The 16628-nt window shown below is 39.1% G+C and overlaps 1 protein-coding gene and 1 pseudogene across 2 annotated transcripts; one reads left to right on the top strand and one right to left on the bottom strand.

The window, feature by feature from the left end:
• Window positions 1-416: 416 nt before the first annotated feature.
• LOC127442225 (cyclin-L1-like) lies at window positions 417-7805 on the top strand. 2 transcript variants are annotated; one of them, XM_051700097.1, is made up of 11 exons: window positions 417-734; window positions 1031-1105; window positions 2058-2167; window positions 2277-2394; window positions 2476-2540; window positions 3623-3722; window positions 5667-5771; window positions 5876-6017; window positions 6111-6210; window positions 6325-6420; window positions 7024-7805. In XM_051700097.1, the coding sequence occupies exons 1-11, from the start codon at window positions 495-497 to the stop codon at window positions 7358-7360; spliced, it is 1488 nt and encodes a 495-aa protein (XP_051556057.1). In that variant the 5' UTR covers window positions 417-494; the 3' UTR covers window positions 7361-7805. The 2 variants fall into 2 exon arrangements, with proteins under 2 accessions (XP_051556057.1, XP_051556056.1); XM_051700096.1 differs by having other exon boundaries at window positions 418-734; window positions 6322-6420.
• A 2572-nt stretch (window positions 7806-10377) lies between these two features.
• Window positions 10378-13309, bottom strand: LOC127442724 (kelch-like protein 6; annotated as a pseudogene).
• Window positions 13310-16628: the final 3319 nt, after the last annotated feature.

The raw sequence follows: 16628 nt of genomic DNA, 5'->3' as shown, positions 1-16628 counted from the left end.
AGAATATTATTATTTATTGTATGTGGGTTAATAATTTAAGCAGTAAAGACACATATTGCATGTGTAGTGGTAGTTTTTATATATCACATTTCTTAGGCTTTAGAAGCGTGTTAAACATGTGAGGATGTGTATTCATCAACCTGTAACGTCCGAAATGATCATGCTTACTGAACCAAGTTTAAACTTGTTTTGCTGATATTTCAGAAAATAACCCACATAATTTCTTCACTGTAAACCATAGATAACGCATTTATAATAACTTTTAATTAACATTAAAATACATAATTACATTCTATAAAGCTTAAAAGATTATTAAAACTGCAGCGCTGCCTATTTCAACCACTGAAATCTGCTGCTCAAAAGAACCCGGAAGCGCGGTTTCCTACGGTGTGACGTCAGAGAAACGCCATCTATTGCGTCAATTACGGAACGTAGCTATTTCCGCTTGGCAGAGGAAAGGTTTACGTTTCGCGATACCGATTTACTCCATCAAAATGTCTCTGGGTGTTTTATCTCCAAATGTGACCATTCCACCAAATAACCAAGGCATTCTCATCGGTGATAAAGTGTATTCGGAGGTGTTTCTGGCCATCGACAACTCGACAATACCCGAGGAAAGACTCGCCACGACCCCGTCCATGCTGGATGGCCTCGACCATGAGACAGAGACAGATCTTCGGATTCTGGGCTGCGAGCTCATCCAGTCCGCCGGGATTCTTCTTCGTCTGCCACAGGTCATTGTTTAAACGTGTATTTGTGAATTAGTTCAATGTTAAACTATCTAAAGGGTGGTGTTGATGTTAGCACGGCTGGCTAACTCTAGCCGGCATTTTGGAACCGGCGGCCTTTTGTCTTCCGAGTCCTACAGATTATGTGAAGAGTGTGTTTTTGAGATGTAATTTAAGTCTAATCGTTTGCTATTCCATGTTGTTTAACATTGTAACAGATTTGTGTTGCCCTTATGTAAGTTAAACAATGCTAATAACATAGTAAATACACGTCTTATGTTTATTTTGTTTACCTTTTATAGGTGGCGATGGCGACCGGACAAGTGCTTTTTCAACGATTATTTTACTCGAAGTCGTTTATCAAGCACAACTATGAGGTAAATCAAAAACTATGAATCAACGGAGTCAGGAAAACAAGTAATACAAGTTAAGCTCAATCGACAGCATTAGTGGCATAATGTTGATTACCACAACAACAACAAAAAAATCGACTCGTTCCTCCTTTAAAAACAAAAACAAAAATGGAGGTTACAGTGAGGTACTTAAAATAGAAGTGAATGAGGCCAATTTCTGCAGGTTTAAAGGCAGAAATGTGAAGCTTATTATTTTATAAAAGCACTTATTAATTATTCTGTTAAAACTCACATTATTTGAGCTGTAAAGTTGTTTAAATCAGTGGTTCTCAACCTTTTTGACTCCAAGGCCCCCCACTGTCCAAGACAATACTTAAAGGCCCCCTCACCCGAAACTAGAGGTGTATGATTAAAACAATTAATCATGGATAATTTTTTATTCTAGAAGTTTCAGAAAGAGTATGTTTATCATTTGTAAGCATACCTCTTAAAGTATTTTTTTTTTTTAATTTATTTTAATATTTCGAATTTTAAGTCAATTTAAGGGCCCCTTTGGAAGTGTGCTAAGGCCCCCTGGTTGAGAACCACTGGTTTAAATCATCATTTTTAAAGTAGTTTTTGTGGTTGACTACACCATCATGGCAATGAAGTTGTAAAATTAGCTATAACTTTACACAGAAAATGTCAAAGCGATTTTATCACACTAAAGTCATGTTAACACACAGGTTGTATATGTATTGTGGCAACAGTGTTGAAACAGTGATTATTTTAACGTTTACGGATTGGCCTCATTCACTTCCATTGCAAGTGCCTCACTGGTTTTTTGTTTTTTTGAGAAAAGGGTGTGCAAGTAAAAAAAAATGTTTTTGTGGTCATTAATATTATGTCAGAAATGCTGTCGATTGTGATCAAATCGCTTACTAACCTTGTATTGAACCCGCAATATTCCTTTAATGTTGTTTCCACTTTAAAACAGATTGTTGCTATGGCGTGTGTGAACTTAGCATCGAAGATTGAGGAATCACCAAGACGAGTGAGAGATGTGATCAACGTGTTCCACCATTTGAAACAAGGAAAGGGCAAAAGGTAAATTGATCTAATAGTTTTATGTAAGGCGGTGTAGCTATTGGAAGTAGTTTATGTTAGCTTTTCAAATAAGTCACTTGAATTCATTTATATTTGTGTCTTGAACCAGGAGCATCCCTCTTGTTCTTGATCAAAATTACATTAATACCAAGAACCAAGTGATCAAAGCGGAGCGTCGTGTCCTTAAAGAGCTGGGCTTCTGCGTGCACGTCAAACATCCACACAAGGTGAGTTTGGTTTGGTTCAGTGAACTTTCAATGATCCATTTTCTGTATATGAAAAGCCTGATTATCCATGGTTTATTTCAGATTGTAGTGATGTACCTGCAAGTTCTTGAATGTGAAAAGAATCAGATTCTGGTTCAAACAGCATGGTAAGTCTTGTTTTTTTGTCACTGGAGCTTATGAAAATGTCCTTAAAATCATGACTTGGAATTTTACCCCTTTTAGAGGAAAAATTGGATCAAGTTTATGGTTGGACTTCAGCCGTGTTTCCATTAGTAGACCCAAAACGTTGATATTATTTGCTGCTAAAAGATAGAAATTGTAAGAGATAGTACCTTGCCATGCTACTGGGGGCTCAGGTATCAACAGGATCTAGTGAAATTGTAAGAGAGAGTACCTTGCAGTGCTGCTGGGGGCTCAGGTATCAACAGGATCTAGTGGAAACACTGCATTATAAAGCATGAGTTGCATTATAGCTTGCTATACCTAAAGGTAAGATAGGTTCATGTTATTCTGGAATCAATCCTTCATTTTTATTTTATTTTTAAATGCAGGATTGATCTCCAGGTCATATTCTGTTAACCTTTTGCTCACATCATTGAGGTTAAGGCTTATGGAGAACTCTTTTTAACTTTGTCCTTTCTCTACTCCTTAATTAAAGGGTAGCCCATGGTGGTAAGTGTTACAGAAAACACCCGAACTCCTCAGGCACAAGACTCCAGAGCCCTCCCACCTCAATGGAAGGCCTTGGCCACCAGGCGCCATCAGCCTATTTTGCTGGGTGGTCCAGGATTTGTTTTTGTTCTTTCCAGAGCTCAAAAAAGTGCTAGTAGTTAATAATGCACGTTTTGCTCTTTATATTCAAATGCTCCCCCCCCCTTTTTTAAATTTTTTTTTTAGCATTGACACGGTATGTTACTTTTTCATATGAATCATATGTTCATGTGAATTTTGCTACAGTAAGTTGTCCCCTGACCATTGATTCTTGCCTCTCCTTAAATTGTTTTGATTTGGGGTATGATAAAGTTAAATTTCGTCAAGCATGCACGTTATTTGTGCTTTAATTTTAGAATTGAGATTACTTGTTAACTCATTGGTGTCGATTACATGCTTCTCTATCATGGCTAAGTTTATAAGATAGGGAAAGGACATCAAGTTAAGAGTCTCCAGAAAAAGCCATATGAGCAAGAAAATGGCAGGTTTTGCATAGGTATATCTCCTTGTTTTATAGGAACTACATGAATGATGCCCTCAGAACCGATGCATTTGTGAGATTTGAACCTGAGACCATTGCATGTGCTTGTATCTACCTTGCCGCTCGAGTACTACAGGTAAGACCTTGGATTTTTCTGGGCAAAATGTATTCTTCTAATTTATCTTCTCTTTTAATGCAGAACTCATTTGCATTGCATGCTGTTTTAAGCATAATAGTTAAAAGAATATTCCGGATTTAATACAAGTTTAACTCTATCGCATTTGTGTCATAATGTTTAATACAACAAAAATCTATTTTGACGTATCCCTCCTGTACTTTAAAAAAGCAAAAATCTGGGTTACAGTGAGGCACTTACAATGGAAGTGAATGGGGCCAATCTGTAAATGTTAAAATACTGTTTCAAAAGTATAGCCACAAGATGTAAACATTGTGCCTGTTAACATGATTTAAGTGTGATAGTCATTTACTTACCTTTTTTGTGTAAAGTTACACTGATCAGCCGCAACATTAAAACCACCTGCCTAATATCATATAGGTCCCCCTCGTGCTGCCAAAAAAGCTCTGACCCATCGAGGCATGACCTCCACAAGACCTCTGAAGGGGTCCCTTGTTATCTGGCACCAAGACGTTAGCAGCAGATCCTTTAAGTCCTGTAAGTTGCGAGGTGGGGCCTCCATGGATCGGACTTGTTGGTCCAGCACATCCCATAGATGGAGATCTGAGAAATTTGGAGGCCAAATTAACACCTTGAACTCTTTGGCATGTTCCTCAAACCATTCCTGAACAATTATTGCAGTGTGGCAGGTCGCATTATCCTGCTGAAAGAGGCCACTGCCATCAAGGAATACCATTGCCATGAAGGGGTGTACGTGGTCTGCAACAATCTCTAGGTAGGTGGGACATGTAACATCCACATGTATGCCAGGACCCAAGGTTTACCAGCAGAACATTGCCCAGAGCATCACAATTCCTCCACTGGCCTGCCTTGTTCCCATGGTGCATCCTGCTGCCATCTCTTCCCCAGGTAAATGATGCACACGCATCCGGCCGTCCACATGATCTAAAAGAAAACATGATTCATCAGACCAGGCCACCTTTCATTGCTCTATGGTCCAGTTCTGACGCTCACATGACCATTGTATGCGTTTTCGGCGGTGGACAGGGATTAACATGGGCACTCTGACTGGTCTGTTGCTACGCAGCCTCATACGTAGCAAGCTGCGATGCACTGTGTTCTAACACCTTTCTATCATGGCCAGCATTAAGTTTTTCAACAATTTGTGCTACAGTAGCTCTTCTGTGGGATCGGACCAGACGGGCTAGCCTTCGCTCCCCACATGCATCAATAAGCCTTGGGCACCACTGCATACTGGGAACACCCCACAAGACCTGCCGTTTTGGAGATGCTCTGACCCAGTCGTCTAGCCATCACAATTTGGCTCTTTTCAAAGTCGCTCAGATCCTTACACTTGCCCATCCAACACATGAAATTCAAGAACTGACTGTTGACTTGCTGCCTAATATATCCCACCCCTTGACAGGTGCCAATGTAACGAGATAATAAATGTTATTCACTTCACCTGTCAGTGGTTTTAATGTTGTGGCTGATCAGTGTATTTCCAAGTTTACAACTTCGTTGCCATGACAGCGTAACGCTATAAACACTAAAAGGACCATAAAAATTACGATTTAAACTTTACAGCTCAAATAATGCACATGTTTTAATAGAAGAATTAATGTTTTAATTAATGAATTAAGTGCTTTTATAAAATATAAGCTAAAATAAAAGCTTCATATTTCTGCTTTTTAAACCCTCCAAAATTGTGCCCATTCACTTTGATTGTAAGTGCTCTTCACTGAAACTTCGATTTTTGCTTTTTTTTAAAGAAAAGGTGGGACGAGTGGAAATTAGTTTTTGTGGTAATCAACATTATGCCACAAATGCTGTCAATTGAGCTCAATTTGTATTGACCCATATTCCTGTAAAATACTGAGACATATTGTGTATTGCATTAATTATTGTTGAACCTTGACAATAGCTTGTCTGTTATTGCCTCAGATTCCCCTTCCGGCAAAGCCACACTGGTATCTTCTGTTCGGTGCTACAAAGGAGGACATCAAAGACATCTGTATCAGCACAGTGAAGCTTTATTCTAGGAAAAAGGTAGTAATGGAGTGCACATAGATCTGGAGTATTGTAAATAAGTCCATCCTTATTTCTGCTTTGTTGTTGGTTTGCTGTCATTAATACCCTTATTCATCTCTCAGCCAAACAGTGAGAAGCTTGACAAAGAGGTGGAAAAAAGAAGGCTGGTCCTGGAGGAGGCTAGACTAAAAGCCAAGGGTCAAAATCCCAATGGCACGCCAGCTCTCATTGGCATTGGTAGCTTTTCGCCAGCATCAAAACCCTGTAAGTTGTGTGTCAGTTTGCCTTTTTCTATTGACTGAGCTTTCTGTAAGTACTTGTCAATTCACAGGGTGCTAAAATATTTTCTTTTTCCAGCTTCTCCACGAGACGTGAAGGTTGAAGAAAAATCGCCAAACTCTAAACTAGTAAAGGAGTCTGAGACCAGACAATTGTTCACCAAAAGTCCCTTGAATGGGTAGGTGTTTTAATATTCACTGCCTCACAGCTAAATAAGATTTAGTTAATATATTACTCTTCATATATTATTATAAACTGTATTGTTCACACTTGTATTTCTTTTGTACAGCAGCATGAAAAAGGAGGAAAGCAAAGTGTTTCAGAATGGCAAGAACCACATTCGGTCTCGATCCCGATCTCGCTCACTGTCTCGTTCTCCACACAGACAGTAAGTTTACAAGATGTAGTTTCATTTAACCATTACGGAAAAAGTTCATAATAGACAATTTAAGGGTGCACTTAGTACGTTTTTTTTTTTTTTTTTTTTTCGCCTAAAGAAATTAATAGTACTCTTGAATTTTTTCTTTATATTAAAAGATTTGGACACTCGCATGAGATTAATCCAGTCATATCAGTAGCCTAATAAAAGCTGATTTATTTTGTTTGAAGATGGGCTGCCTCATGGGGGCCACTATTTTGAGATCACATGACCAGTCTAATACTACTAGCTTTTTCTCAGTAACCTCCCTATTATCAGCCATTTTCACGCAAAGAATAAATTAATTCTGGCTAACTGTGAATGCACAATTTCTACAGTGTCACTGGTAACTTTGATTTTGTTTGATGCTGCATCCACAACATATTAGGTGTCAGTATACAGCCATGGCGACTCCCGTTTAGGCAAGCGCAGTGTAAACCAAAATAATTGCTGCATGCATCTTTAACACGTTCATATTTATACTTGCTGGCTTCTTGTTTCCCAAGATACATAACTGAATGTCAAGTAAATGATGAATACCTCTTCATTGATATGACTGTCTTCTTTTTTTAGTCTGAGAAGCCACTCAGGTACATACAGCTCTCACAGCAGCCACAGCTCATCTCCACGGCAACACAAAGGTCACAGGGCATCACCACTTACGCAACTCAGGCCGGAGCAGAGACAGAGCAAGTCTAGTCGGCATGGTAACAAAAGGAGGAGGTCACGAAGCCGTTCTCGCAGTAATTCCCGCGAACGAGGCCATGACCGCGACTATGTGAAACATAAGCCTGATCGTGGCAGCGGTCAACACTGGGACCATCGTGATCGCGAGCATGACCGTTCACACGATCACAGCAGAAGCAAACACCAGAGCAGATCACATTCTGGACACAGACACAGGAGATGAGGCACTCAACACTGCTAAAAGAAATGGAGAACTATTATGGCATTGGACAACAGGACTAAACTTTAGATTGTGGAACAATGCTGGCTTCAAACAATGATTTCCCAGAGTTCTGGGTACCTTGTTAAGAAGTGGATGTTCTCTTGATAATGAATGGTTCTTGCTTCTGACTGGGTTCAGGAAGGCAAAGTAGTGGTGCCTTTTTATATATTTGACAATTGCATTTTACTTGAACGTGAAAGTGTACAGCAATCTGCTAAAAGTCTGCAATATCAGGGATCACATTTGCACAGAGTAAGGAGCTTAAGACATCTGTGCATGTTAATTTACAAATAATGTACAGCTATGTGTTTGTTTGTGCACTGTACATATATAGCTTATTTTTGTCAGAAATGGAAGACGTCTTTGTATTCGTCTCTGAAAATAAAACTGATTGTTATAACTTTTAGATTTTGTAAACTTTGTGTTGCATACATTAAATTTTTTGAACTAATAATTTCATGTTTTTCAGAACTACTGCAAAACAATAGATCCTTAATATAAGCATTGGTATATTTCATATGTTGATTACATGACAAGAATAATTAAATGTATCCATCTATAACGTACCTTATATGTTAAATTTAAACAAAGCTAGGTTTTTATTAATATATTGTGAAAATATTCTCCAAAAGAAATAATATTTGAATAAAGCATTTGGTACAATGCAGTCAGTCAAAGAGGTGGAGTTACCAACACTGCTAAGGTTTAAGCAGGTTTAATATGTGCTGTAAGGGGGTGGCCGCCCAAGGACAGTATCCAGTGGTGTGGCTGAAAGTCTCCCGCACGTTCTGTCTTATCGTGCGCATTAAGTTTATTTCGTTCCGATTAAATAACTTGTTTTATGATCCCCGTTTATTTTATCTGACTCCAATTATAAAAGTTTCCAAGGATATATTAATGTTCCAATCTTAATTATTATTAAATTTGGTTTAACATTTGATCATCATATATAACTCTTTATTTTATATTGTATTCATTCATTCAGATTCCTATGTCGTTTAGAGAGTCTGGCGATCACAAACACGCCAGTCTTGGACATTAGACAGAGGTAATTGACTAAATACTATTTAGATGGCTGCTTATGCTTGCTCTTTTATCTAAAAGTTTTTTGTTTAGTCCCCTTAGATAGTAGACACTTAATTAGAGTAACATTATTTCTACTCAGAGGTCATGACCACTAAAATTTACAAAGATAGACCAATATTACCTAAGTTAAAAATAGCTTTATATAATCATGCCATAGTTTCCTATGTACACTTGGCTAGAAAAATATTACAGTAACCAGAGGTTTAGACTTCACCCTATTTAGGTTGGTTGATCAACTTCATGTTGACCTAAATGGAAATTCCATATCGAGCCTGTACACTCTAAGTACACTTGAACTAATGCCAATTTGTTAGTCGGAGCTCTAAAGTCTCAGTCAGTGTGCCCCATGCTTCACTCAGAACTGAGCTTTAGTCCGCTGCTAACCTGGTTGTAGATTTGCGGAAACGTGGATTTAACGTAATCTACTAAAGATGATAATTTCAGAGTAAATCAGAATAAACTCAAATGTAACAATTTATTTACCAGGTAAAATAATGCATTCATCAATTCCAATTAGACAATAATAAGTCAAATTCAAACATTTATCAAAACATAAGAAATAAGAATTGCATACCGCAATTGTGCGGGAGATCTGACTACAGATTCCCTGTCTCCTTTGCCATCTCTCCTTAAGTACCAAACCATTCTATTGTTATTTCAGATGTGTTTGTTTGATGTTATTCAGGATTTGGTTGACAATTTAGGGGGTTGTAAGTGGACCTTTGAAACTTGTAATTGAGTAGGTCGTTTGATGTTTACAATGAATACACCCAATCTGCATATAGCATATGATTCCTGTGAGAGACCTGGGAGGGGCATGCCCCTGAAAGAATACAGTATTTTACTAAGTTCTTAAATCTTACTTGTGATTTGACTTTGCTGAAGGGGAATAAGACCATTTTACCAGTTGCACTGAGACCTCTTGAATGATACCAAACATGTATGATCAGAAAACCTTTTACATTACAGAACAGGATAAGTCATAACTTAGTTCTTCGTGACTCTAAAGTGACCTGAGGTGTGGGGTATGGAAGAGAGGGAGCAGATGTGAGTGAGATTTGCATTTTATGGTCCTTACTCAGTAGGGTGTGTTATCTCATGTGGAGATGCTCTTCTGTTAGTGTAGTGTTTTAATAAACCTTTGCCCTGACTTACAGAACATGCTGAACCGTTACATTATATGAGCTGGATAATATGGACAGTCAAGTGCATAACCAATACATATGCAAAGGTTTGGGTACTCTGGAACTGTCAATTAAGGTCTGAAACACATCATGCTCTTTTGTGTGAGAGTTTTTTTGACTTTTACCGGAAATGACGCCTTTTGGGCGTAGACATCCTGGTGCCAGCCTTACAGTGCAAAGTCTAGTGACAGCTGCAAATGAAATTGGACAAATTTATGTGTAAACTGATGGTAAAACCATTCTTATGTAAATCTCCCCATTGAATTCAATGGAAAAATGTATGGAAAGATAAATTCATGAACGATTGCACACAAATTTGGGTTTGGGACTCCAAATAAACATAATAGGACCTATTCATGAAGTAGTAAAAACATTCTTATGTAAATTTCCCCATTCATTTCATTAGAAAAATTAACATAATGTTTTGCTTGTGTTTCATAAATAAGGCCCATTTTGTGTTTATTTTGGAGTCCCACAGAAACCCTAAACCTGACCCTAACCTTTAAGGTTTAGGGTTAGGTGACCGAGACTTTCACAGATCGAGATATACCTTCCAGACACCTTTGATCATTTGGGGTCTGGGTCTGGTTGCAAGAAACCTGTTAAGTTATGAAAACCCTTAGTGACAATAGCTTTACTTGTAGAATCATATTTCATATGATAATCACAAAACATAATGCATAGTCTTGTCAGTAAAGCTGCCATATGTCATCCATTGACTGTTCCAGGCACTATCCTGCTTATATGCATGTAGGATTTCCTGAGTGTCACGCTGACATGATGAGACACCACGCAGCAACACACACTCCTCAGTTAACTCTTTCGCCTCGGGATCCCAGCACAATACAGTTGCGATAACCTCATTCTTGTCATCATGACCACCAGTAATAAAGAACTTGTTGCTCCAGGCAGCAATGCCACAGCTGGCCCTTTCACATCCCAGCTGGGAAATTAGTGTCCAGGAGTCTTCAAGAGGGCTGTAGGAATACAAGGCCTTCATCACTTCACCTTTATTGTAGAGAAAGTTGTATAATTTAGTGTCCCAAATTGATTTGATCAAACGTATTACAGCAGTCTCTAGTTGGCTAGTGTATGGTTTTCAAGCAGTAACATCAAGACAAAAAGAGAGAAAAGAGTACAACAAATACCAACCAAAAACATAGATGGAGTGCTTAAAAGTTAAAGCTTTTGTGCATTTGGCCTCAGTGGGCATTGGGCACTTTAAGGTCCATGTATTTGATATTGAATCAAAGCACTGCATGCTGTTTGTGGCTAGCTTGCCATTGCGGCCTCCACAGATCACAAAGATCCACTTGTCATAGCTGACAGCAGAGAAGGAGCTTACACTGTGCATGAGGGGTGCTGCCTTGAAGGTGGACAAAAAACCCACGAGAAGTGCAATCAGGACTTCTGTATGTATTTTTTTTATGTGAGATTTAACTGAACTTATGTTGATAGGTTGAAGTAAACATGTCATGATAGGTTGTTAAAGATACCTTAGGTGGCCTAGTGCTAAGCCTTCATTCATTATCACATGGCTAAATGAAAGACTTTAGGGTGGGTCTTTTAGTGTAGTATTTTAATAAACCTTTGCCCTGACTTACAGAACACGCTGAACCTTTACATTATATGAGCTGGATAATATGGACAGTCAAGTGCATAACCAATACATATGCAAAGGTTTGGGCACTCTGGAACTGTCAATTAAGGTTTGAAACCATACAAAAATAATAATAATAAAACAATACAGTATTTACAGTTGTCTTCAGAACCAACCTCTGTCCAGAAGTTGTGAAATGGATCATATGCCCCGACACTGTTCACACTTAATTAATAAATAAAAAAAAAAAAAAAAAAAAAAAAAAAAAAAAAGGGGCAGTGGTAGCTCAGTGGTTAAGGCTCTGGGTTACTGATCAGAAGGTTGGGGGTTCAAGCCCCAGCACCGCCAAGATGCCACTGTTGGGCCCTTGAGCAAGGCCCTTGACCCTATCTGCTCCAGGGGCGCCGTATCATGGCTGACCCTGCACTCTGACCCCAGCCTAGCTGGGATATGTGAAAAAGAAGAATTTCACCATATATGTGCAAATGTATAATGTGTGATAAATAAAGAAAATTAATTAAATTAATTAAAATTAATTAATTAATTAATTAACTTTGGATTCCATCAAATCCACCCAATACATAAACCTTTCCTCCAACAACTGCCATCTTGTGTCTCCAGCGTCCAGTGTTGAGAAACTCAATCTGGATCCAATTGTTTAGTGATGCATTATACTTCCACTCATCATTCAACGTTTCCTTGTCACCTGTTTTAGTGTAAGATCATAGCCTACATCAGGGACTAAAAAGATCAGAAGTTCCGCAGCCTCCTTTCCAAAAGTTTACCGGTTAAAACATAAAAAAAGAACAGTTGATAACGTTCTTTTTAAAATGTTAATACCATGCGCTAATGGGTGGGTGAAATACCAATTACAGTGTTGCCAGATCTTGCAAGAGAAACAAGCGACCTGGTCTGGAAAAACAAAATAAGCCACTTGCCTCACCAAAATAAGTGGAAATAAGCAAATAATTGTTTTCCTGTGTGGTGGATTGATCGGCATAGAAATCATAACAAGCAGTTAATTAACAGTTAAGTATAATTTTATTTACAGATCTGATTCTGAGTCAAAACCCGGCAGCATCAAGTCTGTATTAATGCATCATATCTAACAATAATTCAGTGAAGACTTGGAAAGAACTAAGAAATGTACTTTTTACCTCTAATAATATTTTCCTTGTATCCTGCGCAGTGGGTCCAGACAGGTCACCTCCGATATGGACTTCTCATCCTTTGTGCAACCTCCAATGACCATGAGCACCTCTGACTGGAACTCTCGCACTCTTGGTTTGGTGCGCTTAGAGATCACCTATAAACCAAGATTCAGGGTGTGTCATTTAATGTGTTTGAAGAAAGGAACAGCTCTCTCAATCACAGATGGAAAAGAGTGTGTAATGGACCATTCGCTAAGCCCCGTCTTAAAAGCATTTCTGACCAGTCCTATCTTACCAGCTGTTGCTGTCTGCCATTTCTCCCAAGTAGGTATAGCTGCAGGCCACCGGAGACCTCCAAATGGGGGCGAAATCTCCAAAAGAGAGTAGTTCTGTTCACTTACACTTACGTTATCAGGTGTGTAATCGCCATCAAATGTCGCTTTTCTCTTTTTTAAGTTCAAATCGTTTTCAGTCAAATTAATGTGTAATTTAACAATTTCTTTAACAAAAAACTGTCAGATAAATATGCTTTAAAATGTCACTCTTCATTCCAGCCCATGTAAGAATATTATCAATTCTGTCTATGAGAATATTTAGCCAAAAACAGTGTTGTTCAAGACAATCTCCCATTCATTCGTATGGGAAGTTCTGCACAACTTTTCAGAGCAAGCAACGGTAACCAAGGGGGCAGATCTTAGCGTCAATTAAGCAATTGCACATGAGCAAGAGCGCTATTGTACAAAGGGTTGCCAACTTTTCAGTACATGTTTACGGATACTTAAGTTTTTGGCTCTTCAATATGAGACACAGGCTGCGTTCCACTTCACTTTTGACATCCACTGGCTAACTCCCTAAGCACTTTATCCCCGCTGCCATTTTGGAAGTCCATTCCACTTCGTTAAGCGAGCGAGGGAAGTTTCTGCTGACAGACCCTCAACCCCTTGATTTTGACCAAGGGAGCGAGCCTACTCTGATGTACTGTATGCTTCAGGCAGCTCCATATCCCACATTACAACTCGACTGAGACGTGACAGCAGATTGCACTTCATAAACCCCACCCCCCACACAACTCTAATGTATGATGGAAGTGAAGTTAGGTCAATTAAGCAATTTAGTAAAGTTATATTGAGATTTAACAGCATAATACTTGTAGCTACCTTAAACTGTTTATCACACAGTTATAGCCTATGTGTTCATTGTTATGTTAACATTTTTGTTTGTGTAGATCTTGATTAATCCTTTCTAACATTCTAATGAGAAAAAAATAAATAAACTCAAGATTTATACATACAGTGCATCCAGAAAGTATTCACAGCGCTTCACTTTTTCCACATTTTGTTATGTTACAGCCTTATTCCAAAATTGATTAAATTCATTATTTTCCTCAAAATTCTACAAACAATACCCCATAATGACAACGTGAAAGAAGTTTGTTTGAAATCTTTGCAAATTTATTAAAAATAAAAAACTAAAAAATCACATGTACATAAGTATTCACAGCCTTTGCTCAATACTTTGTTGAAGCACCTTTGGCACCAATTACAGCCTCAAGTCTTTTTGAGTATGATGCTACAAGCTTGGCACACCTATTTTTGGGCAGTTTCTCCCATTCTTCTTTGCAGGACCTCTCAAGCTCCATCAGGTTGGATGGGGAGCATCGGTGCACAGCAATTTTCAGATCTCTCCAGAGATGTTCAATCGGGTTCAAGTCTGGGCTCTGGCTGGGCCACTCAAGGACATTCACAGAGTTGTCCCGTAGCCACTCCTTTGTTATCTTGGCTGTGTGCTTAGTGTCATTGTCCTGTTGGAAGATGAACCTTCGCCCCAGTCTGAGGTCCAGAGCACTCTGGAGCAGGTTTTCATCAAGGATGTCTCTGTACATTGCTGCATTCATCTTTTCCTCGATCCCGACTAGTCTCCCAGTTCCTGCTGCTGAAAAACATCCCCACAGCATGATGCTGCCACAACAATGCTTCACTGTAGGGTTGGTATTGGCCATGTGATGAGCGGTGCCTGGTTTCCTCCAGACATGACGCTTGCCATTCAGGCCAAAGAGTTCAATCTTTGTTTCTCATGGTCTGAGAGTCCTTCAGGTGCCTTTTGGCAAACTCCAGGCGGGCTGTCATGTGCCTTTTACTGAGGAGTGGCTTCCATCTGGCCACTCTACCATACAGGCCTGATTGGTGGAGTGCTGCAGAAATGGGTGTTCTTCTGGAAGGTTCTCCCCTCTCCACAGAGAAATGCTGAGCTCTGTCAGAGTGACCATCAGGTTCTTGGTCACCTCCTTGATTAAGGCCCTTCTCCCCCGATTGCTCAGTTTGGCCAGGCGGCCAGCTCTAGGAAGAGTCCTGGTGGTTCCAAACTTCTTCCATTTACGGATGATGGAGGCCACTGTGCTCATTGGGACCTTCAATGCTGCAGAAATTTTTCTGTACACTTCCCCAGATCTGTGCCTCGATACAATCCTGTCTCGGAGGTCTACAGACAATTCCTTGGTCTTCATGGCTTGGTTTGTGCTCTGACATGCACTGTTAACTGTGGGACAGTGTGCCTTTCCAAATCATGTCCAATCAACTGAATTTACCACAGGTGGACTCCAATCAAGTTGTAGAAACATCTCAAGGATGATCAGTGGAAACAGGATGCACCTGAGCTCAATTTTGAGTGTCATGGCAAAGGCTGTGAATACTTATGTACATGTGATTTTTTTCGTTTTTTATTTTTAATAAATTTGCAAAGATTTCAAACAAACTACTTTAACGTTGTCATTATGGGGTATTGTTTGTAGAATTTTGAGGAAAATAATGAATTTAATTCATTTTGGAATAAGGCTGTAACATAACAAAATGTGGAAAAAGTGAAGCGCTGTGAATACTTTCCGGATGCACTGCAAGCCTCTGAAATCAATCTCAGAAAACATTGTTTTCTCAGGTGCAAAAATCACTAAATAAATCCACATATTGACATCAGCCTTCAACATGCTCCAAGTGATGTTCCAGTTAAACCCATTGCACGTCTTCGCCAGTAGTGGACCCTCGAGCAATGTAAGCAGTGACGTACATCCGAGTCCATGAGATGGAGTGAAGTTTGCGAGGGAAAGGGATACAAATTTGAAATGGAACGCAGCCACAATGGCTTCAACACGGGATGCTGGGTTGCCCCCTTGAGCATTTTGCTGCTTAAATATGCCATTAATCACAGTAGTGTCATCTTAATTTTTTGAGGAGAATGACAATGAGGCTGTGAGCGAAATCTCATAATTAAATAAATATTTTTCTCCAAAACAAGTTTGCCACAATTATTGGCACCCTTAGAAATTATTATGAGTAAAATATATCTTAAGTTTTCCCAATCATATTTTACGTTTTTAGTACACCTGGGTGACAAGGAACATGAAAATATTCAGCCATGACTTCCTGTTTCACAAATGAGGTAACACACAAGCCAAATTCCCTTAGTCATCGATCACAGAGGGTAAGACCAAAGAATAAAGTTATGATGTGCGGCAAAAGGTTGTTGAGCTTCACAAAATGGGAAGTGGCTATAAGAAAATAGCTAAAGCATTGAAAATGCCCATTTCCACCATCAGGGCAATAATTAACAAGTTCCAATCAACTGGAGATGTCAAGAATCGGCCTGGAAGAGGACGGGTGTCTATATTGTCTTCAAGCATGGTGAAGAGGGTGGTTAGAGTGGCCAAAAATTCTCCAAGGATCACAGCTGAAGAATTGCAGAAATTAGTTGGGTCTTGAGGTCAGAAAGTCTCCAAAACTACAATCAGATGTCACCTACTTCACAACAAGTTGTTTGGGAGGTGTTCAAGAAAGAAGCCTCTGCTCTCATCCCACAACAAACTCAAGCATCTGAAATTTAAAAAAATCTCTCCATTACCGTATACTTTGGAAAATTATGACATTAGGAAACTGAAAAGTTTTCAGACATAAACAGAGTAATGTGGATGTGGCCTTACTTCACAAAATTATCCACTGTTTGGAAGTTCCAAGTTGGAATGCCACTTTTCCAATCAGATTAGAGGACTGGAATTAACTGTTGTGTAGTTGCTTTTATTTTGTTGATTGATAGGTCTTTAGTGGAATTTAATATTTGTGAAAAAACTGTTGGTTCGGTCATGATAAATCTCGGAAAGTTTTAGCATGTTAATATGGGTATGATATAGTACAGAACACTACAAGGATATTGGTCTTGGC

The sequence above is a fragment of the Myxocyprinus asiaticus genome, chromosome 6 (genome assembly GCF_019703515.2).
Source record: "Myxocyprinus asiaticus isolate MX2 ecotype Aquarium Trade chromosome 6, UBuf_Myxa_2, whole genome shotgun sequence".
Taxonomy (NCBI): domain Eukaryota; kingdom Metazoa; phylum Chordata; class Actinopteri; order Cypriniformes; family Catostomidae; genus Myxocyprinus; species Myxocyprinus asiaticus.
The sequence above is the reverse complement of the archived record's forward strand: the minus strand, read 5'-3'. Positions and strand labels throughout refer to the sequence as shown.

Bases quoted from the DNA above. Each gene is read 5' to 3' on its own strand.
- LOC127442225 (XM_051700096.1), top strand. From the start codon at position 495: ATGTCTCTGGGTGTTTTATCTCCAAATGTGACCATTCCACCAAATAAC. The intron at 2,541-3,622 runs GTAAGTCTTGTT...CTTGTTTTATAG, and splicing joins ATTCTGGTTCAAACAGCATG to GAACTACATGAATGATGCCC. The intron at 3,723-5,666 runs GTAAGACCTTGG...TTATTGCCTCAG, and splicing joins TTGCCGCTCGAGTACTACAG to ATTCCCCTTCCGGCAAAGCC.